This window comes from Tripterygium wilfordii, chromosome 21 (genome assembly GCF_013401445.1).
Source record: "Tripterygium wilfordii isolate XIE 37 chromosome 21, ASM1340144v1, whole genome shotgun sequence".
NCBI lineage: Eukaryota > Viridiplantae > Streptophyta > Magnoliopsida > Celastrales > Celastraceae > Tripterygium > Tripterygium wilfordii.
The window spans coordinates 14,487,474-14,513,556 of record NC_052252.1 but is presented as its reverse complement, the minus strand read 5'-3'; the positions used below and the strand labels follow the sequence as shown (position 1 = coordinate 14,513,556).

Here is a 26,083-nt window from a genome sequence, read left to right as displayed (position 1 = left end):
TTATAGTGCATCACACAGAATTTTTTTTATTACATGACCTAGTAAATCATGTATTAATTGAAAAAATTTGCTTTTGGATTATAAATTTCAATACTAATAAAAATCCCAAGTGGCAAAAATGAAACAGGAAAAAAAAAGAATTAACACAACATAATTTTTGAACCGCTAATTCTTCATAAACTTGCTAAATTTGTTGTCTTTCTTTTCTTCAAAAATCCGACACGATTATCCACGTCATCATAGCCTAAGCTTTATCTCTCCTTAAATGGCTCGTCAACACTGAAGCATACACACCCACCATTGTTAGAATAAGTCAAAATAATAGGACCTCTCTGGCTCTCTCAGACCTGAAAATTGTAAATATTACTACATTTATTTATTAAAAATAGATATTGACGTCTCTCTTTCCCTTCATTTGTCTCCCTCTCTCTGATCAATCCGAAGCTATCCATCCAGAATCCAAGAAGAAGAAGAAGAAAATAAGGAAGTTAATTAATTTGGATCCTCTGATTATAGTATACGAACCAAAAAGAGAAAATTCATTTATTTTTCCGTATTTGGTTGAATATATTTACGACGCAGCTTCAGACCCGATCTCTGAAAATGGACTCCGATTTCTGGACCTCTCGTCTCGCCGCCGCCAAACGCCAACACGCTTTGCAGCAGCAGCACCAGAACCAGAGTTCCTATCTGGGTATGTCCTTTCTTGTCCTTCATTTATTGATTGATCGATCGATTTATGTATGATTATTCATTTAGGAAGATATAGTGGTTAATCCTACGCGTATGTTTTGTTGGATTTTAGATCGATTGAGCTTCGATGATTTCGAGGTAGAGGAGGAGGAACGACCGGATTTTCCCTGTCCATACTGTTACGAGGATTTCGACATCGCTTCTTTGTGTTTGCATCTGGAAGACGAGCATTCTTGCGAGTCTAAAGTCACGGTAAGGGGATTTGATTATATGTTTTTGTCCATGTATGCTCTTTATTGTGTTCTTTGTTGTGGTAAATCATTTCTCTATGTGTCTTGTTGGTCTATGAAGAATTGGTAGGAAAAGATTGTAACTTGTTGAGCAATAACTCTCTTGGCATGAAATGGGTTATCTTTAGCATGTTCTGTTGCAAATTTGAATGTGTTTATGGTGATTGTGTTGGGGAAGGGTTAAGGCAGAGTGTCCTTATATGTACATGATTAAACAGAAGAGTCTTATATATATGTGTTCAAGTAGTTATTGAATTGCAGTTGTTACATGGTGCGAGTTACTGGTTGGGAGTTTTTGCTGGTTACAAAGCATTTAATGTTATCGGATAAAGTGGAGAACGTCCAAATTAATCTGAGAGTAATCCTAGTAACTTTGTGTATAACATATTCGTTGAGGAAAGTTGTCAAATATGTTCAACCGTTCAACAATTTTCGGACAATGTCCTATTTGAGGATCTGGTGAAATTTTGGTGAGGATTAAATAAGATGATCCTTTAATGTGATAGATAGGATCAAATGGTGGTGAATGAGTTGGTGTCGCAAATAATACAAGGCGGACTCAAGTAGGTCTACTGAGGTTTCGCATGACAGGCCTCAAATATTTTAATTTCAAGTTTGTTGTTGCCATAGTATTAGTGTATTACATAGTACAATTAAGTAAAAGATTCTTGAAAAGCAGAGCGTGGAGCATTATTACTTCCATTCTTTCCTTCGATTGGTTGCTAAATCTCATGGCATAGTTGGTGCAAATACTGCTATGTATTTTACATTTAACTTTGGAAGATTGTGAAATTTTTTTCCCGGTTGGGTCATTGTGGAAGGGGAGTTGTACATTGCCAAGATTCAGTCCATGTTTAGGTTTATAAAGATTGATTATAACTTTGTATCATGACTAGCCATTAGACTTGAATAATTTATCTCTATTGATAAGGTTGCTTTCTAAGTAGCTTTAGCATGTTGTGGACAAAAATCTGTTCAATCACTCATGCAATCAATTGCTGTCACTCTTGTTCTTTTACGTAGACAATAAGACCTTCCCTCTAATTTAAACTGGTTAGCCAGTTAATCCACCATCTAATTCGGCTATTGTAATCAGCCGCCTGTATGTTTTGGGCGAATATTGAAATTAGTTTAAGAGGAGAATGAGATATTTTCTTGCTTCCCTTTTCTTTTCTTTTGTCGTTTCCTGGTGGAACTAGCTTGAAGTTCCGAATTTTTCCCGCACAAAGTTTAGGCTACTTGCCTTTAAGGAGGTAATTTGAACTCTTATTGGTTCAAAGATAGTTGATGTTCCATTAGGGCTTTGTTGATGGTTTAAGCAGAACCCAATATATTTAGACATGACCACCTCTTCGAAGTTCACACTCGACCATATAATTGCACGTCAATATTAAAGGGGCTTAACATAGGAGCTGATAGTGCTTTCACTGTAAGAGCAGATTTTATGTGAATAGTAATTCACATGGTCCATATCTTTATCATGACTTGGTTCTCTAATAGATTTTTTAGTGTGCTTTTAATCTTTGGCCCCCTATAGACAACAGAGTCGTTGAAGTTGGATTTTAAGGATGTTAAAAGTTACCATATCTTGAGATCAAACATAACATTAAAGGATCTGCACGAAAGTAGATTGAATTTTCCTTTGTTCCTAGGAAACGTGTCCTCCATAGTTTTTTTTCTAAGGGCTTGAGCCCCTATCCAGTAAACAATACAATAAAAGAGTAATATTTGAATAGATGATAGGCAACATGATTTTTGGAGGAGCGTGACTGCCAATGGAGGATTGATTTATCTTGGTTATTCTCCATAGTTAGAAAATTATTACCACTTCTTTACTGATCTGGTATGAATGTACTATATTATAACAATATTGCTTGTTGTTCATCTTACCAAACTGATTGGAAGAAGCTATGTATTCTGATAACTTTATTTTCCTTAACTATTAATCAACAAGAAATGATTCCTTACACTTTCTGTTCATTACTGTTAAGATTTGTTACCGATACCATGTAAAGATTTATTACTTTGTCATTCAACCCAATAAGTTAACTTGTCGATTTGGAGCGTCTCACATAATGTATATATATTATACCATTACTTAGTGGCTTTGAAATGGGAAATTGAAACAAAGAAGGAAGTTATTTTAGGAGGCATAAACATGCATCATCATAAGTTTTTAAGTGGTTACTTCTTGACCTGCGAATTCATGGTGAAATATATTCTCATCACGTTTTCGATTACTTTCATAGTTTCATGATTAATGAGCTTCATGCCGCATTGATTTTCTCCCTGCAGGTTTGTCCCATATGCTCAGTTAAAGTCTCACAGGACATGCTAAGCCACATTACGCTGCAACATGGACAGTTTTTCAAGATATCCTTAAAACCACAAGATCTAATTGCTAGCTTTTATCCTTAAAATTTCATGCAAATGGATGATTAAATATTCATTCACAGAAGACAATCCACATAAAATTCTCTTGCATGCAAAAAAGAAAAGAATCCACATCTATTTTTCCTTTGACTGAAGATTACTTGCAGAGACGTCGCAGATTAAGAAGAGTTGCAATCCCTAATAGTCAGGCTCTGTCTCTCCTTGGGCGAGATCTCCGTGAGGCCCATCTGCAAGTGCTGCTAGGTGGTGGTGGTGGTGGTGGTGGTGGATACCGGTCAAGCAATGCTAATGGGTCTAATGCAGCTACTGATCCATTCCTTTCATCACTTATTTTGAATTTCCCTGCATCAGAGGCGGAAGAAGTCTCAAAATCTGTGGTATCAAGTTCTGAGGATGCTTCCGTGAAAAATGCTGCTCCAGCGCACATGTGGAAATCAAGGTACTGTTTCAGATTTCCATATCAGGGAAACGCCATCACTCCTCTTTGTATGTTTGTTTGTGCTTCAATTATTTTGTGTTCCCTGTCAATCAATTGTCTTTGCTCATCCTTGGTGCAAAGGGCGATTCCATGATCTTCCTAATTAGGAAGTTGATAGGGGCTATTCTTTTGTTCTTTTCATATCTTCACAAAAGTTAAATTTGTATTATCGAGTTTCATGATGCTTTGGCAATAAGTACACCAAGAGCTCCCATCCTCATAGATGTAGGAAGGTTTCATGCTTTTTGCTAGCAGTTGCTGCTTTCGTGTACAGTCCAAATATTTTTCTGCAGAAGTAACTATTTATATATGTATGTCTATAGATTAAAGTGCTAACATTCCCATTTCTTTCACTCTCTCAGTTACGATCCTTCTTTGAGCTCTGAAGAACGGGAGAAAAGGATGAAGCAGGAAGCTGCAAGAGCTGGTTTTGTCCAAGAATTGCTTCTCTCAACCCTATTAAAAGACCAGTGAAAGCTTTGAGTTCAATGAAGAACAATGGAATTATTTATTTAAAAGAAATTGAAATGATGGTATTAATGAAGTGAGATTTTCATGGTTTACTTATTAAACCCCCCCATGCCTCATGAAATATTGAGGAGGCACTCTTCTTTAAGAATATCCATCCTTGTATAACTCCCTTAGCCATAACCAGAAGAGATGTACTTTTATTCTGGAAAAACAATGATAAATTTTTTAGTTTATGAAAGAATTTTATATCCTGAATTGGTTGAACTTTTCTTATAAGAAGTTTCAGCTTTGCATAATATTGAGGAGGCACTCCTCTTTCTGCTCTGGTTGGTTCTGACAGGACTCTGTTTGGAGTCTAGGATTTTGTGGTCGCTCAATTGAAAGTTGAAAGTATAATGTTCGGCACAGCATTGCAAGTCATATCATATGGTATGAATGTAATTGAATTCCATAACATGCAATATGCTCTCTGTTTGACGCCAATATTTTAGAAATCATTTATAGGAATTCTTTTTTTAAGTGTCAAAAAGGGCTCTCCTCTGTTTTGTGTCTTTTTATTTTTATGTTTTTGGCAAAAACAGGGTCTCCGTCTCTCCCAAATATGTTCTTCACCCCAAATATGTTCTTCACCCTATATGTATGTGTGTGTGTGAATAGGGATGTTAATGGGGCGGAGATTGTTTACCCGTGCCCTTTTCCTTCATGGAGCTCAATTTCCTCTTCCATCTTCTTTTACAACATTTAACTATTCATTCTCAGGTACTTCTCCTAAATCGATTTTGTTTTCGGCAAAAATTGAACTCGAGATCGGTAAAAATTGAACTCGAGATATCCCGAATTCTTATAATTTGGATCCAAATATATTCACCACTAAATTGACATTCGGCATAAACGATAAAACCAAAATATTAATATATTTGTAGTGAAATTGAGTACCGTTTAGCTTTGAATATGAATAATTAAATATAGTTTATATAAATTGAGTAAATCCAGTCACGTATTTATCTTTCGAAAATAACTTATATCCCTAATATTTTACATTTAATTTCATTATTATATTATCTAATTACATTGAATTTCGTTATTATATTGTCTAATTACATTTACTTTCATTATTATATTTATCTAATTACATGTTATATTATTGATTATGATTAAATTTGTTAGGCACATATATACCTCTCCCGTTTATCTTTCCTTCTCAAAAGTTGCGATAACCCCGCCGCTGATGTGGTCTTGTACGGTGGTCATTTGTGAAGCCCTGGAACTGGTTCATGTGGGCGGCTTAGAAGTCCCCATGATTATTCCTTACAGCGAGCATACTCGAACGCTCAATAAATAACAGGCAGAGGCAGCTCTCTCTGTCACTACGGGTGATGGACCATGAATCTTTCGTGCCTCATATCCCGCCAAATTTTTTATCCCAAACGACTCTACCTGCCTTTCAAACCTTTCTCCTTCAAAACCCATCTGCTAATTTCCTCTAGATTCAATCAAACCTCAGCTTTACGTAGCCCAGACCCACAAAACGACACTTTAATAACGTCAATCCAAAAATCCACCTCCATATCCTATAATCATCTCGTCTCAACATGCGCTGCCTCAAAATCTTTGATTCAGGGCATGGAAGTGCATGCTCATGTAGTCAAATGTGGGTTCTCTAAAGATGCAAAAACAAGGAACTCGTTGATTAAGATATACACGAAATGTCAGTCTTTTGGATATGCACGGAAGCTTGTTGTAGAAAGTCCTGAACCAGATTTGGTGTCTTGGTCTGCTTTGATTTCTGGGTATGCGAAGAATAGGCTTGCTGCAGAGGCAATTTCGGCTTTTTATGAGATGCATTTGTTGGCTCTTAAGGTTAATGAATTCACCTTTCCTAGTGTACTTAAGGCCTGTACGATTAAAAAGGATTTGAGGCTAGGGATACAGCTTCATGGGACTGCTGTGGTTACAGGGTTTGAGTTGGATGAGTATGTTTCAAATGCTTTGATTGTTATGTACGCTAATTGTGGTAAATTTGGGGATGCAAGGACGCTGTTTGATGCAATCCCAGAACGAAGTGTTGTAACATGGAATTCCTTGTTTTCATGTTATGTGCAAAGTGACTTTCGTGAAGAGGCGATATGTTTGTTTCAGGAAATGGTTTTGTCTGGTATTAAACCCAATGAGTTTAGTCTATCTGGTATTATCAATGCCTATACAGGTTTAATGGATGAAGATCAAGGAACGAAAATTCATGGGTATATTATAAAGCTTGGGTATGATTCAGATCTGTTCTCAGCAAATGCACTTGTTGACATGTATGCAAAAGTAGGAGACCTTCAAGATTCCATCACTGTATTTGAGGGAATCGCAAAACCTGACATTGTTTCTTGGAATGCTATAATTGCTGGTTGTGTTCATCAAGAGCAATATGAGCGGGCTCTAAATTTGTTTTGGCGAATGAATAGATCAGGATTATGTCCTAATATGTTCACTTTGTCAAGTGCTCTTAAAGCTTGTGCTGGAATGGGGCTCAAGAAATTGGGTAGTCAGTTGCACTCCAGCTTGATCAAGATGAAAGTCAAGTCAGATTTATTTGTTGACGTTGGACTTATAGATATGTATTCAAAGTGTCATTTGACGGACGATATGAGAATGGTGTTTAAGTTAATGCCTGAGAAGGACTTAATTACATGGAATGCTGTGATCACTGGATATTCATTTAATGGAAAAGACATGGAAGCTGTGTTACTTTTTCCTTTGATGCACCAGGAAGGAACGGGATTCAACCAGACAACTTTCTCAACTGTCCTTAAATCCGTAGCCAGCTTGCAGGCTATCAATGTTTGTCTGCAAGTCCATGCACTTACTCAGAAATCAGGTTTTGAATTTGACAACTATGTGGTGAATAGCCTCATCGATGCATATGGAAAATGTGGCCATATAGAAGATGCATCAAAGATATTTAGAGAAAGCCCAGTCGTTGATTTTGTAACTTTCACGTCTATGATTACTGGTTATGTTCAAGATGGGCAAGGTGAAGAAGCTTTAAGGCTTTATTTGGAAATGCAAGATAGGGGAATTAAGCCAGATTCATTTGTTTGCAGTGCTCTCCTTAATGCGTGTGCTAATTTATCAGCATATGAACAAGGGAAACAAGTACATGTTCACATCTTAAAGTATGGATTCGTTTCAGATATGTATGCTGGGAACTCTCTTGTCAATATGTATGCCAAATGTGGAAGCATAAATGACGCAGACCGTGCTTTCTCTGAGATACCAGAGAGAGGAATAATCTCATGGTCAGCAATGATTGCAGGACATGCTCAACATGGGCATGGGAAAGAGGCCCTCCAATTATTCGATCAGATGCGTGCAGATGGTGTTGCCCCCAATCAGATAACATTAGTCAGTGTCCTCTGTGCATGCAATCATGCAGGTTTGGTCACAGAGGCGAAACAATATTTCCATTCAATGGAAAATTTGTTTGGAATCGAACCAATGGAACAGCATTATGCTTGCATGATTGATCTTCTTGGCCGAGCGGGAAATTTGGATGAGGCAATGGATCTCGTAAACACGATGCCATATCAAGCAAATGCCGCAGTTTGGGGGGCACTTCTTGGTGCTGCAAGGATCCACAAGAATATTGAGCTCGGACAACGTGCTGCTGACATGCTTTTTGCACTGGAACCTGAAAAATCCGGTACCCATGTTCTTCTTGCCAACATTTATGCATCAGCTGGCATGTGGGAACACGTAGCAAAGATGAGAAGACTTATGAAGGACAGCAAGGTGAAGAAGGAGCCTGGAATAAGTTGGGCGGAGGTGAAAGGCAAGGTACACACCTTCCAAGTGGGAGACAGGAGCCATCCCAGAAGTGAGGAAATTTATGCAAAGCTAGATGAGCTGAGTGACCTTTTGAACAAAGCTGGCTATGTTCCTATGGTAGAAATTGATCTCCATGATGTGGAACGAAGTGAAAAGGAGAAGCTCCTTCTCCACCACAGTGAGAAGCTCGCGGTGGCTTTTGCATTAATTGCCACACCTGCTGGAGCTCCCATTAGGGTGAAAAAGAATCTCCGGGTATGCATCGACTGCCACACTGCATTAAAGTTCATTAGTAAAATTGTATCGAGGGAGATAATCGTGAGAGACATCAACAGATTCCATCATTTTAGCGATGGCTCATGTTCCTGCGGGGATTACTGGTGATCTTCCAAGAGAAAGATTCATTCAATTTGTACTACCGCCAATAACACTTCCAGATATTCTTTGAGATCAATTTTGTAAAATCTGCTTTATTTATTTTGAACCTGATGTGAAAATAAAGATTCTCTGAGAAGAGCTGGTTGCTCTCAGGTTCTAATTGCCTGCCTGCATTACATATGCTGTTCATCTGCTGCTAATTAAGTCTGCTATCTTAAAAGACAAATATCCAGTGTAATAGTCTAATAGATGCTACTAATACCAATGCTTACGGCCTTTTCTTTTATTCATTCCTTCGTTGTATTATATAAGGCTCAAAGAACTTGAATTCATCCTACATTTTATCCATCACGTCAGTGTTTCCACTGGTGAACGTTCATGTATTCTTATTTTTCTAACACTTGCTGCTATGAATTCAAAAGAAATGTCAACGTGCTGTGGGCAATGTAACAATGGTCGATTTCCGACCATGTTTTATGAATTGTTGATGTTCTACAACCCTCTACGCAGAGCTTGGCTCCATTTCCTTTGTATCCGCAAGGTTTAAATCCTGTGCTGAACCTTGTGCTAATCAACATTGAAAAGACACCTTATTTCCGTGATGATGTTGAGGGTTCCCACATTCCCACTCCCATCTATGGATCCTGGCAGATTCCACCATTGAGTATCCAAGCCTCAGGAACAAAACCACCTTCATCCCAATAACCTTGACCTCAAACCAGGCCGTTGTCGCTATAGATGCAGACTCATCAATGCGAGCATCATTGTACTCTACTGGGGCTGCATGCAAACATGAGAGAATATGCTCCATTTGAAGAATTAAAAGTCCGTTCATGATTGACGAAATTGTTCATGGAAATTTCTAGTCACCAACTATTTCTTACATCCAGTCAGTTGGAAACGCCATGTTCTTTTTGTCTTCATAAAAGATCTTTTGAGATACATTTGATAACCAACACCTTGACAGTAAATAAAGACAGTAACCCACTTCACATCTAAATGATTTTATTCATGTACAAAGGTTTTCCAGACAATTCACAGGAGTTTGCATCTCCTGAAAACTTCTCTTCACCTATTTGCTTAATATTTTCTGCACTTCAGTGGGCTGAAGATATGAATTCCGTAGCTGCTTTTATTTGGATCACCAGCTGCAATGGTGAATTGGTGATCTACTTACTTTCTGAGTGCGCTTTACACACTGCCTTTAAGACGAAAAATACAGGCCCATGTTTTCTCTTGGGCTTCCTTTCAGTCTGTCATGTTTTCTTTCTTTTTGACCAAATTTAATGCTCCTGTAGAATATTAGGTTCAAATTTCAATGAAATGTAATAGAAATCTCATACTAATAATCGTAGATATGCGTTTATGGCAGGAGCTTGAATTTTCAAAGATTCCCTAAATAAGACTCTTAAGGCTCCGTGTTTGCAGCTCCGTATAGACTAGTATAATATTGCTATTCAATATATAATTTAATCCTTATATAAATTGATGTATAATTTAATCATATCCGGTGATTGAAAAGAATTTGATATTAGCCTTGTTTAGTATAAGATTTGTGATAATATGTCTAGATTACCCCCAATTAAAGTGAGAGTGAGGGTTTTTTTATCATTTGAAATGTTATTTTTTATACTAAACGTTCGTATAAAATAGAAACGAGTTGGAGGTGTTGTAATATTATACCACCGACATGGTATAAAAACTATTTTTGTATAAAGTTATATTATCCCGAGTATTTTAAAAATCGTTCAAACACCCGATAACTTCATTAAAAGATAATTTTATACTATACGAAGTCTTATCTTCTCCTCCAAACAGAGTCTATATTTGGATTGAGTGATTTAGGAGAAGGAATGACAAGAAAATGAAGGAAGGAAAGGAAAGAGAATGGAAGGTTGATTGGTCTTTCTTTTCTCATGTTTGGATAAATAAAAAAAGAAATAAATAAATTGTTTTTTTTCTCTTGGTTGGATAGCTATCATAAAAAAAAAAGCAAATTGGTTTATTTTACTAATTTATCCTTATTTTTATATTAAACTATTATATACAAGAGTAAAATATATTTTTCACATATAAATAACTTAACTCTCCATTCTCTTCCTTCCAAATGATCTCATTTTGGGAATGGGAAGAGGAATGAAGTATTTTGACAAAAATTTGAGAGAATCAGAATGAAACCTCGTTTCCTTTATTTCCTTTTCCTTATATCCCTCAATCCAAACACACTCAAAAATGAACCACCACCATGATTGCCCACATACACAAATGTCAAACCCCCTCCCTCTGGGTGCGGTACGTGAACAGTTGAACTTCCTGGTCCAAACAATAATGAGTTATGACTATAGCTTTTGCAACTTTATATTATTAGTTAGATTCAAAAAGCAACAAATTCATGGGAGTTGAAGCAATCTTTTCAGCATTAGATTAAAAGGAGGTAAGAAACACCACAGTTTGTGTTTCACCCCGCAAGGAAAAAAGGCTCCAGTACGACCAGCATACCCTACCTTAGACTTTTTGCTTGCACTAACTAGTGCATCGACCTCAAAAAGAGGCAGCATTCAGTCCTATCATGGACCAAGATAACCACTTATTAATTGTCAATTATTATTTATTATTATTATATAAAATTTTGATTTTTAACGTTATTTTTTTCCATATTTTCGAATACATAATTAATAAATAACCTCAAAAAAATTTCAAAAATGCTGTCCTTTGGTCTCTGCTTAATTTTACCAATAAATTCTTGCGTCCTGTCTCTGGTAAATACTGAAAATTTTAGTTGAAGCATACATGAGGACTAAAAGAATTGACGATGATGGTCAACACGCAGAATGATTAGATTACATGAACCATAAACACATGCATGGAGATATACACAATAGCCGTGCCGACCCTTTGAGGGGGACACGACAAGAAGCACCGCATTAGTCTATGCATTCCCATTAATTTACACGCATTGAAGTTTATGGATCCGATAAAGTTGCCGGATCTCCAGAAGACCATCATGATTTTGACACGTACATTTGAACTTTGATCCCATTATGTCGCTTTTAAGGATGATGAAACGGTTGCATAGACATATAATACAGCCGAATAAGATGCTGCTGCTGCTGTTTCCGGGTGGCTGTTTCTGTGTGTCATCAAATATTTAGTGCAGCTTTTGGTCAAACACAAGTTGGTCAAACGTGTTTCATGTTTTCAAATTATACTTTTTTTGCGTCCATTAATGTGTGTCAGTATCTGTTTTTCTGGAATAGTTTGCCACCACATTCTCGACACGTAATGTCGTATGCAGCCGCCCTATGGTTATGTATGTGCTAATTACTATAATATTATTATATTAATTGGGGATTATGATTACGATATTAATTTGTGCCCCTGGGGGTCATGCAAGTCCAATCAACACACGGGATATATATGGTGGGGCCTACTTGCATGGGTGTCCGAGTCCAAAGTATTTTAAATAATCACATATGTATAATATTCAGTTTAACGAATTAAATGATATTTTTTTTGTTTGAAAATAAAAATTAAATTTGTTTGTAAAAATTGATTTTAAGATTAGATTTTGAAAATAATTTTAAGAAATAAAATTAAAAATAAAATTCATTTGACAGAAGATTTTGTGCGGAGAAAGAAGAACAGAGGAAAGAGAAAACAGGAAAAAATTTTATAAAACATCAAAAAACAGTTTTCAATTTTACAAAATAATTTCTGAAAACACTCACTCAAACGAATTTTCAAAACCAAAACAATTTTTGAAAACAAAAAACTGTTTCCAAACAAACCCTTCAATATTTTATTTTTTATTTTTGACAGTTTAGAGTTGTTAAAATTTTTTTATATTGAACTTGATTTTTGTTTAAGAATCAAAACATCGAAAATATTTTGATTTTACATCCGATGATATACAATGGTTATGTTTTTTTATATTAAATTCAAATTTTGTTCCGAACAAAAAAATTGTTAGATTTATTAGGCTGAACATTATATTTTTTAAAAAAATTAATACCTAGCCATCCCTACTTACACCCAAATTAAAACCGAAAGCACTACTATATGTCCATAATTTATGCATTCACAATGTATTTATAACTAAGTGGTATGAGAAAAGGTATAAGGATTATTTAGAGTTAATATGTCACTTAGATTATAGACAATTATAAACACATATTATTTTGGAATTAAAACCTCGCCCAAAAGAGAGAACCTCTTTTTGGTTAGGGTCGTGTATATTTTGAATTAAAATAGTTTGATGAGGTGTGTTGAATATGGGTCGTTGGATAAATTATGTGGGTGTGATTAGCCTAATAGCGGAAACAGCAGGGCTTCCTAATAGAGAGTAACGACCTTTATTTATGTCTGCAATGAAAGTGTTCATACGAAGTTGACTGTATATTCTACGTCCACACAGCCGATGACTACTGACTAATAAGCAATAAGTGGCCTATCACATAGGTGGGAATCATGCACGACACATGTCAAACTTTTGATGAATCACAACTGCCCATTTAATTAAAGAGCCAGCAAGAGAAGAGATGTGATTGCAATCCAACAGGAACCCACAATACCTCTAGCAAAAGGTCGCATGATTAGCTGTCTGCCTCTATATTCGTTTACATCTAACAACCAAGATTCTGAATCTGAGTCGCCTCTATTCATGAACCTTGTCCATTCCCATAAATCTATGGATCAAAATTGATTAGGTCCTTCTCAATACCTCACTTGCTTTTCCTAATAAAGGCCGAGACCAATAATTGACTTGTTGAGCCGCTACGATACATTAGCCACAAAAGGACTCCATATATCATAGCATATTGCTTTCCCTACGAGGCGGGCACCATGCAAGTCCCTTCAAGGTCTAACACATGGAACCAATTAATTAGGACATACACCCTCTCAGGCTCTCCTATGTTTCACATTTATGGTCTTTTACCTACTTATATATTCTCATTAAGAATATCAAATTCAACAGTCCATAAATTGGCTTTATGCTGCCAATTTGTTTCGCTTGCTTTATCCTATTTATGTCTTAGTACAAGAGGAAATGCTTTGACCGAAATGCCTCTAGGTTCCTTTTTGATCGTATTTTTAGGGAAGATAAAATTCTGTTCGGTTTGAATAATCGAATTTTTTTGACCCAGATTAAACCAAGTTTGGACATAAGTTATATGTATGAAATCTGGATCTAAATACAAAAATTTTATCAGATTTAAAACCAAGTCCAGGTACAAACACATAAATCTTGTTCGTATCCTAACCTGGATGAGATTATTGTCTGATTTACTTATTCAGATTTAAACCAATCAGGGTTTGATAAATTAAGTACGTTTGAAATTCAATCCGGACTAGAATTTGGACAAGTAAATATTTTATAAACACGTGATCTTGTTTGATCCATAACTGAACCAGAATCAATTTCTTGCCACCCCTACGTACCGTTATTCACTAATTACTATTTTTTTGATAGAAGTTATTCACTAATTACTAGTAATTAGTACATATACTGATGTACATAATCTACTAAGGAAGGAATATCCATATCAAAAGATTTAAGTCAAATTGATTTTAAGCCAAAGGAGCGTGTGGGGCACCTACTTTTGAAGGAGAGGGAGGTGATGGGTTTGTCGGATGAAATTGATGCTGGTCGGAGAGGTTGCGGCTGCGGAGAGAGAAGAAAGGGAGGTGCGTTGGGTCTCCACATTTTGCATTCAACGCTTAAATAAATAACAAGTCGTGTCGATTATTTATTGGTTAGATTGACCAACACCTGTTTGCTCAAGCGAGCGATTCAAAGGGGATAAAAGCGTGGGCTCAAAAAGCCTGGAGAGAGAGAGAGAGAGAGAGAGAGAGAGAGAGAGAGAGAGAGAGAGAGAGAGTAGTGGGGATAAAAGCGCGAGCTAGCAGTTCTGTCTCTCTCTCTCCCCCCACAAGTAATTGAAAATTTGGTCCAATTCATGCGGCGATTTAGCAGAATATACCGACAATTTGATCAACCGCATATTAACTCGTTTTATGGCTATCAAGTCACAATCACATCCTGCCACGCGTTTTGGTTTAAATTTAATGTGGGTGTTTAGTAATACGTTCGCACTGCGTTCAGTTGCATAGCACTTCACAGTATCACAATTTTTTGTGACACGTCAAACAGCTTTTACGTTCCAACTCATCTCACAACACCTCACCACATCTCACACTACGTAATCAAATTAGGTCAATTATTTTATTTTAGATTAATGTACAATGTAAACATTAAGTGATTTTATATTAATATTATTAGTAATCTAATATAACCGTAATTTATATACGCCAAACGCACCTCACAGCACCACAATTTTATAACTCACAGCACCGTACAACACCTCATCGCAATTAACAACACTCCCAAACAGGCCCATATACTAAATTAAAATGATTTTTCAACTTAATAATAAATCCTAACTTGGGGAAAAAAAAGCTTTGGCATGATATTATTAATTGTAATGTTTATGGTGTCATCTCTAATAGGGAAAGAGAAAAAAAAATTCAAACTCGAGATTTCCATGAAATATCACACAGATGTCATCTACCTACTCGTGAGGCTATTCCAATGTTAAATGTTAGATGGGTTTGGTTGCATAGTTACCATAAAGACTCACGGCACCGACACCACCGCACGCAATCTAGTATGCATTTACGGCCGTCGATTATTATGATGTGATGGTCACGTTCTTTTAGACAAACCTACATGCCACGTAATCAGAACGCACTAGGCCTAAATTACTATAATGGCCACCCTTTCAGCCGCCCTCAGAGTCAAATGCTTCGTTGACGCTCTTCTCTCTCACTCTCTTCAATTCCTCGCCGATTATTCGCCTAGCAATCTATAAAACCATCCATACCTCCCACCCCCCCTCCCTGACCCTACAGCAACCCCTTATTTTCTCAACAAATACGCAAAGCTTTCTCGGAAAACGATACTTCATCCTTTGGTAATGGCACCGAGGGAGAGAACGGCCCCCAACACCGCCGTTAAAGTTAACGGAACTGGGAAGGAGCCGCATTTCAGGGGAGTGAGGAAGAGGCCGTGGGGGAGATACGCGGCGGAGATTAGGGATCCGGGGAAGAAGAGCCGTGTTTGGCTCGGAACTTTTGATACGGCGGAAGAAGCCGCTCGTGCATATGACGCCGCTGCCCGCGAGTTTCGCGGTGCCAAAGCAAAGACGAACTTCCTTTCGCCTAGTGAAATTGTAAACAACATCAATCACGGCAATATAAACAATAAGATCAATAGTAATAACCAGAGCCCAAGCCAGAGCAGTACCGTGGAGTCCTCTAGTCGCGAGGCGGCTCCCATGATCGAATCAATACCGTTGGATCTTAATCTCGGGGGCGGTGGATTCGGCTCCGCCGTTAGGTTCCCTTTTCAGCAGGTGCCGGCTATGTCCGGGGGTTTTGTCCGCAGCGTCCCCTCTCCGAATGTGTTGTACTTTGATTCCGTGATGAGAGCCGGACCTCTGCCGACTCAGCAGTACGGACGGCTCAGATTTGATCAGCATAACCATCGTCATTTCAACGCCTTGTTCGCAGGTGGGGCCCAGAGTGATTCCGATTCGTCGTCTGTTGTTGATTACGGTAATCAAGATCTCAGCAACAAGACAAGGAAAGTTCTTGGTCTCGATCTCAACCTCCCTCCCCCGCCTGAAATCGCCTGACTTTTCCTGAGATTTTGTGCCGCTGAACGGCCACCGTAGATTCATCGGTTTTCTTTTTTAACTTTATTTCATCTGCTCTATTTTACTTATTCTCCGATTTCCTTCTGGTTTAAGATAGGCCTTATAAGGAAAAAAAAAAAAAAGAAAGAATAGAACGTTGAGAAGTTTTGGAGAGCCTGACTGTGATCCGATGAGATGTTTAACGATCAGCGATCAGCTCTTGTTTTGTATACGTTACTAGATCCCCTTTTTTGCAACAGAGAAACCAGCGTTTCGCATTGTTGTTCATAACTAGCTACTCACTGTATGTCCTTTGATTCACTGAATGAATTTAACTTGAGATTATTATCATCCTCATTATAATTTCTTCGATTTGCTTCAATTGTATATATGCAATTTTTTTCCTGTTTGCTCGCCGGAAAATATAGTCGGGAATACGATTGAGATTTTTCCGGCAGCGCACGTGATTACGGATTGCAAATTCATGATTTATGGATTATTATTTTTTTATCAATGTTCTCCTTTGACGTTATCTAGTAGTTTGGTAGTGATGTCATAAACTCCAACTCTCCTTCCTCGCGATGTGGCTCTATCTGATAGAAACAGGAAGCACCAGGTGTCAGCAATCGGTACCTTAAGTAAATTCAATATATACACGTTGCATGTTTTGATTTGAGGTAATGGCTACTTTCTTTCTAAGAAAGCGTACTTCTTCACAATTTACATAAGGGGAGAAGTGAAAATTTGGAAATAAATAAGTGAATTGCCATTACAACTACCAATAATTGAGTGTGATTTTTTTGTTTATTGCGAACAGTATTAGTCCTAGAAAATTAGAGATGCTTGCTGGGCTTCTTGTTTTTTTGTTTACACACAAACGGACTTGTTATTTAATGCATTGTTTGGCTTCTTTTTAAAAGCTTGGCGTTATACTAACTGGGAAACCAAGTATTTGTGGTAGTTAAAAGAACTTCAATACCAAACGTCTCCCATATGATTCGTTACAATTGCCTTCTAACGACAAGCATCATTTTTCATATATGGATCCGAATAATCAATAATCATGGTTGTTGAAGGACTACTTGACAAAAACTAGCTGTTGTACAGTATAGTACTTTTCTTATTCGTTGGTGACTGGTGAGTTTAATTTGATTTAACCAAGTTAATTAGCGACAGAATTTACATATAACAAATTTTGACGGGGTTGTATTTGTCACGTCTGATTCGAGAACTGCACGACTCATAAAAAGTCAAAACTTTTGGTATCGTCGATGGTATAATCAAAATAGACGAGAAGCGTGTGTTGTTGGGTTTAAACCTAGGGGTGTCCATGGTTTTAGCTTTTTTTTTTCCTTCAAAATGTTGATAAAAATTTAACTGATCAATCGATTAGTTATAGTTGATTTAATTGTTTTTTTGAGTTTCCCATCCAAATCCGTCCCCATGAAATTATGTTCGATAATAACCAATCAATCGATCAATTCGATTTGACACGGTTTTTTTACAGGCCTACAAAACCATACACGCGTGAGCATAGTAAATGAGCGGTATTATGGGTTGGGAATTGGGATACAAAACGGTAATTCTTCTGTTGACTGAGCGTTTCTTGAGATCCGTGTCCGGATTGCACGACTTATATGGCCGTCCGATCCTCGCGTACGTATGTAAAAGTCTGTTAGTGAGATGCCAAAAAGTCGTGGGAAGAGACAAAAAGTGGGGGCCACGTGGGAAGTGGGGAAAGAGGAAGGTGATGAGCGGCTGCCGCTTTTTGGTAGGCCCCACTATCCGGTCGTCCATATCTACTTCCAGATCTTGCTTGCCGATCTTTTCGTATTTTTGTTAAGAAGACTTTCAGGATTCTACATAACTAATTGATTGTGAATTAATCATTATCATAATACAAAGCTTTTGATGATGGAAACAAAAGTATGTGGTCACGGCGGCAGCTGTCTCAAATAATTTGCGGATTCAGGTTGCATGCATGTCATAAGGAAAGAGCATGTGCATATATGACTTCGTCATGGGATGGGGGACAGAAATTTTCTGGGTTCAAGTCACCTTAAATTCATCAAATCTCAACCATCCATTTCATCTGATGGCTGAGATTTAATAACAATTCATCAATATGTTTAAATCCTTCCGATGTTCTCTATGCTCTCTTCCCTCTTGAATTTGGCTCTCGAGTGGCAAGGGACAGCGTAAGCCACAACGACGTTGACCACCACTTCAAAATGAGGACATGAGAGTAGTCGCCTATGAATAGAATCGCTTGCCCTGACCCCTTGTTCATAGGGAATATGCTTTGGTCGTGACTCTGTTGATGATGATGAAATGGCGTACGAAGAGCAAAGAAGTTTACGGTGCAATCGGAAGCAGGGGAAGAAAAGAGGGAGGAGGGAAGAGGATCCTTAGGTTGTGTTTGGAAATGGTTTTGGTTTTTTATTTTAATATTAGATTTTGAAAATAATTTTAAAAAATAAAACTGAAAACAAAATTCATTTTACAGAGGATTTTGGGCGGAAGAAGAGGACAGGGGGAAAGAAAATATGAAAGAATTTTACAAAATATTTTCTCTGTTACTGAAAGGGATGGATATGATTAAAAAAACAAAGGTAATTAATTTTAGGGTTAAAAATTCAGCCCCACTCCTCCCATTGGTCATTACATGGGGCATACAAAGTATCAAAATTATTGACTCGGATGATAAACATAACCGTGATAACGCTTATCTCAAATGGGAGGTCGTGAGTTTAAATTGCATGGGTGATTTTATTATTACAATTTGTTAGAGGGTCCTTACCCAATCTTATTTGTACGGATGTCATCCTGCATTATCTTTTTACATTGTGTCTCGACCCACGTCTTAACTGGTATATGGGGGCTATTGGTCCTTTATGTGGCATGAAATTTCGCTGTCAATTATCGGGCGGGTAGTTAGGTGGGTTCTACCTTAAAAAAATCGTCCAATTTTTTAAATTAAAAAATATTATTAAAATAGTACGGCGTAAGGTGGCCGTGAGACAGAGTGACGCGTTTGATAGGAACACACAGTAACGCCGTCGGGCCTGGGTGATGGCTGTAACGCTGTCTCTGAATGGGCCCATTTAATCCTTTTATTTTCAAAGAATGGGGCCCATTTAATCGCTGATACTGTGATAGATAGGATTGGCTGCGTGTTACGCAAAAGTTTGATAAAGTATGTATATATATATATATATATATATATGTAAAGTTGGATAGAGACAGACTATATAAAATAAGCAACAACCGTCAAACAAATGATAAATTTTTTTATTTTTTTATCTGCTAATAGAAACACACACATATGTATCTCTCTAATTCACACACACACATATAACCAACACACACTCACATAATTCACATAAAATGCATACACAAATGTTATTCACATAGTTTGAACCGTTCACCACAAAGATAAAAATACAAGAATGGAAACAAACTAAACTGACACGTGGCTTGTAATAAAAATGTTAGGTTGTGTGTGGGTTGGGACGGCTGCTGGCTTGCGGCCTTTTTAAGTGGACTTTTGTTGCCTCTTGAGGTGACACCTAAACACCTATCTATGGGCTGGCTGATTTTAGCGGTGCAATTAAGCTAATAATTCTAGAAGAAGACTAAAAAACATGATGCAATTGAGAATTCATTATTTCCATACTTAACTTTACCTTCGCTTTTCAATTCATGGTTCTAAGATATACTAAATACTACGCCCCACCAAGGTTGACTCAAAGGGTTGGTTTGATAGACAATTCACGGTGCAAGTCGTGGCGCAAGGTCTCCGCAGAAAGAAGGTGTTGCGGAAGGAGGAGGAGGACAGTACAATACACAGATGGACTTTGGGGTAGTCTTGAAATTTCATTAATAAGAAAGGGAAGAGTGGGGTACAAAGGTGAATGTACGTGAACCATTATTGTCTTGAAGATGGCCCCATATTGAACAATTTGAAATTTGTCTTAAACTGGTTGAAAAGTTGGAATTTGAGCCTTACAATTGATGTTTGTTGCACCGTCAACATATGGTTTCGTTTGAGAAAGCTTATTTACAGTCAAAATAAAATAATTTATAAATTGTAAAATAAATTGTTAGTTGTTTGACGAAACTTATAGTATAAGCTAATTTATAAGCTTTAAAAAAGTCTATTTAAGTTTAATTTAAAAGTTAAAATAAAAAATTTTATAGTATTATATATAATATTATCTTAATAAAAAAAAGAAAGTAAAAAAATGAAAAAAAACAAATATAAGCTTTAAAATAACTTTAATTTGAAGCATATTTTTTTGGAATTAAGCTTATTTTAGAGCTTATTAGAATTTAGAAATTAGCTTATTAGAACTTATAAACTAGCTTATGTTGAATATTTGATAGAACTTATTTTGAAACTTATAAGTAGCTCTACCAAATAGGCAAATTGTCTAGGTAGTATATATTTGTAGTGTAAAATTGTCCACCAAATAGGCACAAAGACAAAGGAGTGACTGCCCGGCCGCTGTAATAACATTTTGATATATTCATAAATTTTATTTTATTTTTTAATTAAATAAAATTAAAATCCATCACAATGAGAATATCAATAGTTTTGAATTTAAATTTGACGGTCTAAAATTATTGTACATTTTTCATGTCGAATTTAATTTTTATTTCAAACAAAAAAAACACATCCTTCCATTTGTTAGACCGAATATTGTGAGGAATCCGAAATATATGTTGGAGCTCATCGTTGTTATCGAGTTTACTATGGAGGATGTAGAAGTGATCATCTATTGGCTGATTTTTGATTAAAAATATATATATTAATACTATTTTTTTTGATAAATTATATATTAATAATATTTAAATCGGCTTTTATTTGTAGTTGCTTATTTTGGTTTGTCCATGCAAGACAAGAGCTAGTTAAAGATGATTGCATCTTCCTTTCTCCCTAAAACCCTCCATCCAAACACACTCTAAGACCTAATTAGCACCAAGTTTCTGAAAATTTCTTGATAGAAGAGGTTTTTGAGCTGTACAAGAGCAGCCTTCCTAATTAGACGCGTGATAACCGTGGGACAGAAGAAGTTTCAAGATAAATCATCACAAAGACCACCAAATTTGAAAATGATACATTTATGTTAGGTATTCTGAAAAAATATTTTCTATGTATCTGTCTATTCTTTCTGTAGAAGAGAAAAGAAAGTCGATAATTATATTGATGACCCGCTGTCTTTTTATTTGCTTTTGATATATATATATATATATAAGGGATCCCTAACTTTATTTGAAATGAAGGATCCATCTACCATCAATGATTTGATATAAATATGATTCCCACACGTGATGGAACTCGAGTGTGAATTGTGTTAGATGGATCCCACATTTTAAATAAAGTGTGGGATCCTACACCTTATAAATCGTATATAATACGCTTAAAATCAGTACATAAGGTCTTTGCGCATAAAAGGACAGATCTTGGTGACTGACTGCACTCGCAAAATAAGAAGAGAGGATGGCCGATTGCGCCACCGTCCATCTTTAGCTCCTTTTATTGTACACGACATTACTCCCACATTAGTGACACTTACCCATTCGAAATATTTTTATTTATCATTAAATCAATTATCTGCCCATTGACCATTGTTTCACATACTTTTATTTCAAGAGCAATATTGCCCATCTCTCCAAATTGTTTTTTCTTAAAAGAAAAGGACAACTTTTGATTTTTATTTGAAAATTAAGAAAAAAATTAAGACCCCATACTCCCATAGCTTTAGAAAGTTAGAAAGACCAGTCAAAACTAATGTCGTCCATCGCGACCGTCTTTCACGACTCCTGATGATATGATGATCACGATTATATATGTTAGTACCAAAAAGAAAATGGCACAAGGCCCAACGGCTAGGCCCAACACCAAGGCTCATTACTGTTACCTAGCCCTCTTTAGAATGTTCACTCAAAAGGGTCTTCAGTCACGCACTGACATGCTGTGTACTTTCAATGAAGATCATGTCTTTTGAAATGTTATGACTTAGTCCCAGATCGATTGGGCATATTAACTCATTGGTTGGGCAATGCCCAATCAATGAGTTAATATAGTCAAAACTCACCCTTAACATGTAACAAGATATTTTCTTAAACTAAGTGAGTTTAGCTTTGATCCATGAATTTTGGTCCTTAATAACTAGGTTAAGAAGAAACAAAGGAATTGCAACCCGATGTATTATCGGGAATTGGACAACTCAAATCGGATAATATTGTTGACATGTATAGGGGTGTGGATTTCTGATATGGTATTGAAGCAATTCGATCTCATTGGACATAACATGTAATCAATTTGTTGGGTTTGTCATAACTTAGCCCACAAGTACAGAGGAGTGTTATGAGTTAGTCCCCCTTTGTTTGGGCAATGCCCAACCAATGGGTTAATATAACCAAAGCCTACCATTAACATGCAACAATGTCTTTTTCTTTGTCCACGTGAGTTGGGCTTTGATCCATGGGTTTAAGCTCTTAAAAACTAGATTAAGGAGGAACAAAGCTATGCGGATTCGATGTATTTCAAGAACCGGGTAATTTAAAACAGACAATATTATTAGCATGTATGGGGGTATGGATTTCTAATATGAAATGAAGAGTTGTATTCTCTCCAATAATCAATGTTTTATCAATTCAAATGAAGTAATGCAACTCTTTTAAATGGATGCAATTTAAAATTGTAACTTCTTCCAAAATACACATCTTTAAAGTGAGAGACTATTTTCTGAGTTAATTGAACTTTTCATCATTGAAGATAGTGTTTGTTCCAACTCAGCCTCCCAATTTTCAAAATGTTCTAATTCAATCACCCCAAGTTCAAATTCATTTCAACCTTATCAGTCGGACAGATTTCACCAAATTCGATTAGTCAGACACTCAATCTGCTTACATATGATCCATCATGACGATGTTATACTGTAATAACATACAACAAACTAACGGCGACGTTAATATTAAAAAAGAACATGGCGTCAGTCTCCCGGTTGGACGACCAGAATTAAAAACGCCGGGAAAGATATCGTCACGGAACTGAAACAATGAGAAAAGCATGAACTTGGGAACTTTCTTGGTGTGGTGATTTGCTGTGTTGGTAATGTTTTCTACCGCCGTGACGCCTCTGCTGCCGACAGATTCGCTCGTGAGGGTGAGTGGGGGGTCCATTCATGTCTTTAACGATCGTATCCTGCGGCGTTGACACGCACGCACGACCTGCTGTTCCCCATAAAAAAACCACAAACATAGGGAATACGTCACAACGTTTTCACGCATATCTCATCATTATCGTCTCGGACACCTCTCTTTATTATTTTATTTTTGAAATATACATACCTCAACTATCACTCTATCAGGGGAAAAAAAAATTTGTTACAAACAAAATATATATATATATATGTATAAAATTGAAAGAATAAAATAAGGGAAAGCGGGAAAAAGTCGTAAAGTGAGTAGGGACCACTGGATGGTCAAATCAGTCGTTGTAAGAGTTGAAATGACGGCCGGCTCACTGCATCTGTACAACTGATGATGCGAGTTTTTTTTTTCCAAAATGGCATTCTGATACAAATTTTTTCTCAATATAATACCCTCATGAAAATATTTTTCAATATAACACCACACGTCATTCAAATTGACGTGACTTTTACTTTTTTTTTTAATATCACGTTATTTTAATCATTTAAAATGACGTGATCAATCACGTCACTTTTAATGACGTAAATAGTATAAACATATTAATTACGCTAATTGAATTGGCGTGACCTAACAAAAAAATAGTCTGAACGCATTCACCTTCACCATTTCATCCACCACTTTCTTCAAACCCTGAATCCGTGGGTATGGACAATGGATCCTTAGAATCACTAGTCTTGGTCGCACCCTCCATTGCAAAAGAGTGACAAACGGCTCTCCCAATCCAGAATCTCCACCAGTAACCAAAGCCACCATGCCCTGCCAAAATTGAAACTCAAATCATTATCATCTAGAAATCTTTCCAACTTCAAAAATCAATCACGGAAATTAAAGATCTGACATGGAGTTTGTTGGAGGGCTTGTAGTCGGGTTTGGTGAAGTGGGATCTGGACTCCATGGGATGATGTTCTTTCCCAGGTTGTGCCGCCTGTTTTTGAGGAGGGAACTGTTGTCCTTGTGAAGCCATTGATCTTACAAATGGTGTTTTAATGGGTCTCTGTCTTGTCACCGGAAGGAGGTTTTGATGGCGGCAGGTTTCGTGAGGATACGTAGAACAGGGTCTGCTTGATAAAGCTCTGGTGATCGATGTGAACAATAAAGAGAAGGAGAACATGTATCTGCCAAGGTGCATGGAGAGCCAAAAGAACATTCACACCAACAATGTTGGCGTGATTGATTTTTTATATTAGTCACGCCGTTCGTGATAGCGTGGCTAATGTAAAAATTGATCATGCCATTTTAAATGGTGTGATCGTAAAAAAAATACAAAAGTCACGTCAACTTCAGTGACGTGTAGTGTTATATTGAGAAATATTTTCATAAGGGTGTTATATTGGAAAATAATTTGTGTCAGAATGTTATTTTGGAAAAAAACTCCAACTGATGCTGCCATTGACTATTGCTGATGCGAATATTTAATTATATATTTTTACATTTATTTATTTATTTATCTGTACATACTTGGTAGAGCCTACAGAGAGATTACGTGTCATAGAGTTTGTGGCATAACGATTATGTTGATTTTCAACGCTAACTGCTAAGTTATGAAAAAACATTTGAGCGTAAAATTGTGAAATAAAGTGTTAGATGTTTGGTAAAACTGTTAACTATTGTTAATGGTTAAGTTGTGTACAATATATTTTTTTATATTTTTAAAAATTTAAATTTTTTTAGACAAATTTAATTTACTACAAATTACAAATAAGCAATTTGTAATTAGTTAAGTTTGAGAACAATATTTATAATTTTTGTATACAATATGTATAGTATTAATATACTAAAATGGATAAAATAATCTTCTCAAAAAAATGAATAAAATAATATGTGTTATAATATTTGTATATGATATTTACATGATATTTATATATAAATATCATATAACAAATGTCTAAAAAACTTTAATTTACATTCGGGTTGGGTCGGGTTTGGAGAGAGACCTCATCCGACCGCATAGGTTCGGGTGAGGGTTCCTTCAACCCTTAACTGACCTCGTTTTAGGTTGGGTTGGGTTTGAAGTTTGAACATAGGTATAATATGTATAAACTACGTATATTCATATATTGGGTCTTAGTATAATATGTATTATATATTTTCTCATGTGAGTTTTGATTCTAGATGTTTAAAACGTTAAATTTAATCAGATAATGCAAATGATGTGTTTTAAATAGTGACTTAGTGTATACATTCTTTTATTCTACCTGTGAGATAATGGTTCAAAAAAAATTAAAAGAAAATAAAATAATCCATGAAACATTGGAGGATATACTTACTACACAAGAAACATTGAAGGCCATACTTACTAAATAAAACTAAACAATGTATTTATATATTGATATATTTATATAAGTATAAACTATGTAGTATAATCCGAAATGGGGTCGGGTCAGGTCAAAATGGGTTAAGAAAATTCAAAACCTCACCCGACCCATGTTAAGTTCGGGTTAGACATATCTAACTCATATATAATCCTCAATCATGCGAGTTGGGTCGGGTTATAAACGGGTTTTGTACAATCCTAATACTGTCAGCTTATACGAGTGGTACTGTCCAATTTATTGGGTTGTTTGGTGAGGCGATCCGCATAGCGGGACCTCTAACGGTATGGCTATGCGGATCATTTCTTATTTTCAGGCTCCACACCACCTGTACTC

General features: G+C 36.5%; 4 protein-coding genes across 4 annotated transcripts; 3 read left to right on the top strand and 1 right to left on the bottom strand.

Moving 5' to 3' along the window:
- The first annotated feature begins 302 nt into the window (after window positions 1–302).
- Window positions 303–4,588, top strand: LOC119988930 (protein DEHYDRATION-INDUCED 19-like). Its single transcript, XM_038834193.1, has 5 exons — window positions 303–694; window positions 806–945; window positions 3,279–3,356; window positions 3,518–3,816; window positions 4,218–4,588. Exons 1-5 carry the CDS (start codon window positions 604–606, stop codon window positions 4,327–4,329), a joined length of 720 nt encoding a protein of 239 aa, XP_038690121.1. The 5' UTR covers window positions 303–603; the 3' UTR covers window positions 4,330–4,588.
- Window positions 4,589–5,513: 925 nt separating this feature from the next.
- LOC119988926 (pentatricopeptide repeat-containing protein At5g04780, mitochondrial-like) lies at window positions 5,514–8,700 on the top strand. Its single transcript, XM_038834188.1, has one exon. It carries the CDS (start codon window positions 5,710–5,712, stop codon window positions 8,524–8,526), a length of 2,817 nt encoding a protein of 938 aa, XP_038690116.1. The 5' UTR covers window positions 5,514–5,709; the 3' UTR covers window positions 8,527–8,700.
- A 6,709-nt stretch (window positions 8,701–15,409) lies between these two features.
- On the top strand, window positions 15,410–16,571 carry LOC119988931 (ethylene-responsive transcription factor 4-like). The gene has a single exon (XM_038834194.1). The coding sequence runs from the start codon at window positions 15,495–15,497 to the stop codon at window positions 16,212–16,214; it is 720 nt and encodes a 239-aa protein (XP_038690122.1). The 5' UTR covers window positions 15,410–15,494; the 3' UTR covers window positions 16,215–16,571.
- A 176-nt stretch (window positions 16,572–16,747) lies between these two features.
- LOC119987976 lies at window positions 16,748–24,399 on the bottom strand. The gene is made up of 3 exons (XM_038832892.1): window positions 24,274–24,399; window positions 24,033–24,191; window positions 16,748–16,807 (listed from the first exon to the last, which is right to left on the bottom strand). The coding sequence occupies exons 1-3, from the start codon at window positions 24,397–24,399 to the stop codon at window positions 16,748–16,750; spliced, it is 345 nt and encodes a 114-aa protein (XP_038688820.1).
- Between the last annotated feature and the right edge of the window lie 1,684 nt (window positions 24,400–26,083).

Bases quoted from the DNA above. Each gene is read 5' to 3' on its own strand.
- LOC119987976 (XM_038832892.1), bottom strand. From the start codon at position 24,399: ATGGCTTCACAAGGACAACAGTTCCCTCCTCAAAAACAGGCGGCACAA. The intron at 24,192-24,273 runs GTCAGATCTTTA...CAATTTTGGCAG, and splicing joins AGCCCTCCAACAAACTCCAT to GGCATGGTGGCTTTGGTTAC. The intron at 16,808-24,032 runs GTGAATGCGTTC...TGTTTCTATCAG, and splicing joins TGGTGGATGAAATGGTGAAG to ATAGAGCCACATCGCGAGGA.
- LOC119988930 (XM_038834193.1), top strand. From the start codon at position 604: ATGGACTCCGATTTCTGGACCTCTCGTCTCGCCGCCGCCAAACGCCAA. The intron at 946-3,278 runs GTAAGGGGATTT...TTCTCCCTGCAG, and splicing joins CTTGCGAGTCTAAAGTCACG to GTTTGTCCCATATGCTCAGT. The intron at 3,357-3,517 runs ATATCCTTAAAA...ACTGAAGATTAC, and splicing joins AACATGGACAGTTTTTCAAG to TTGCAGAGACGTCGCAGATT.
- LOC119988931 (XM_038834194.1), top strand. From the start codon at position 15,495: ATGGCACCGAGGGAGAGAACGGCCCCCAACACCGCCGTTAAAGTTAAC.
- LOC119988926 (XM_038834188.1), top strand. From the start codon at position 5,710: ATGAATCTTTCGTGCCTCATATCCCGCCAAATTTTTTATCCCAAACGA.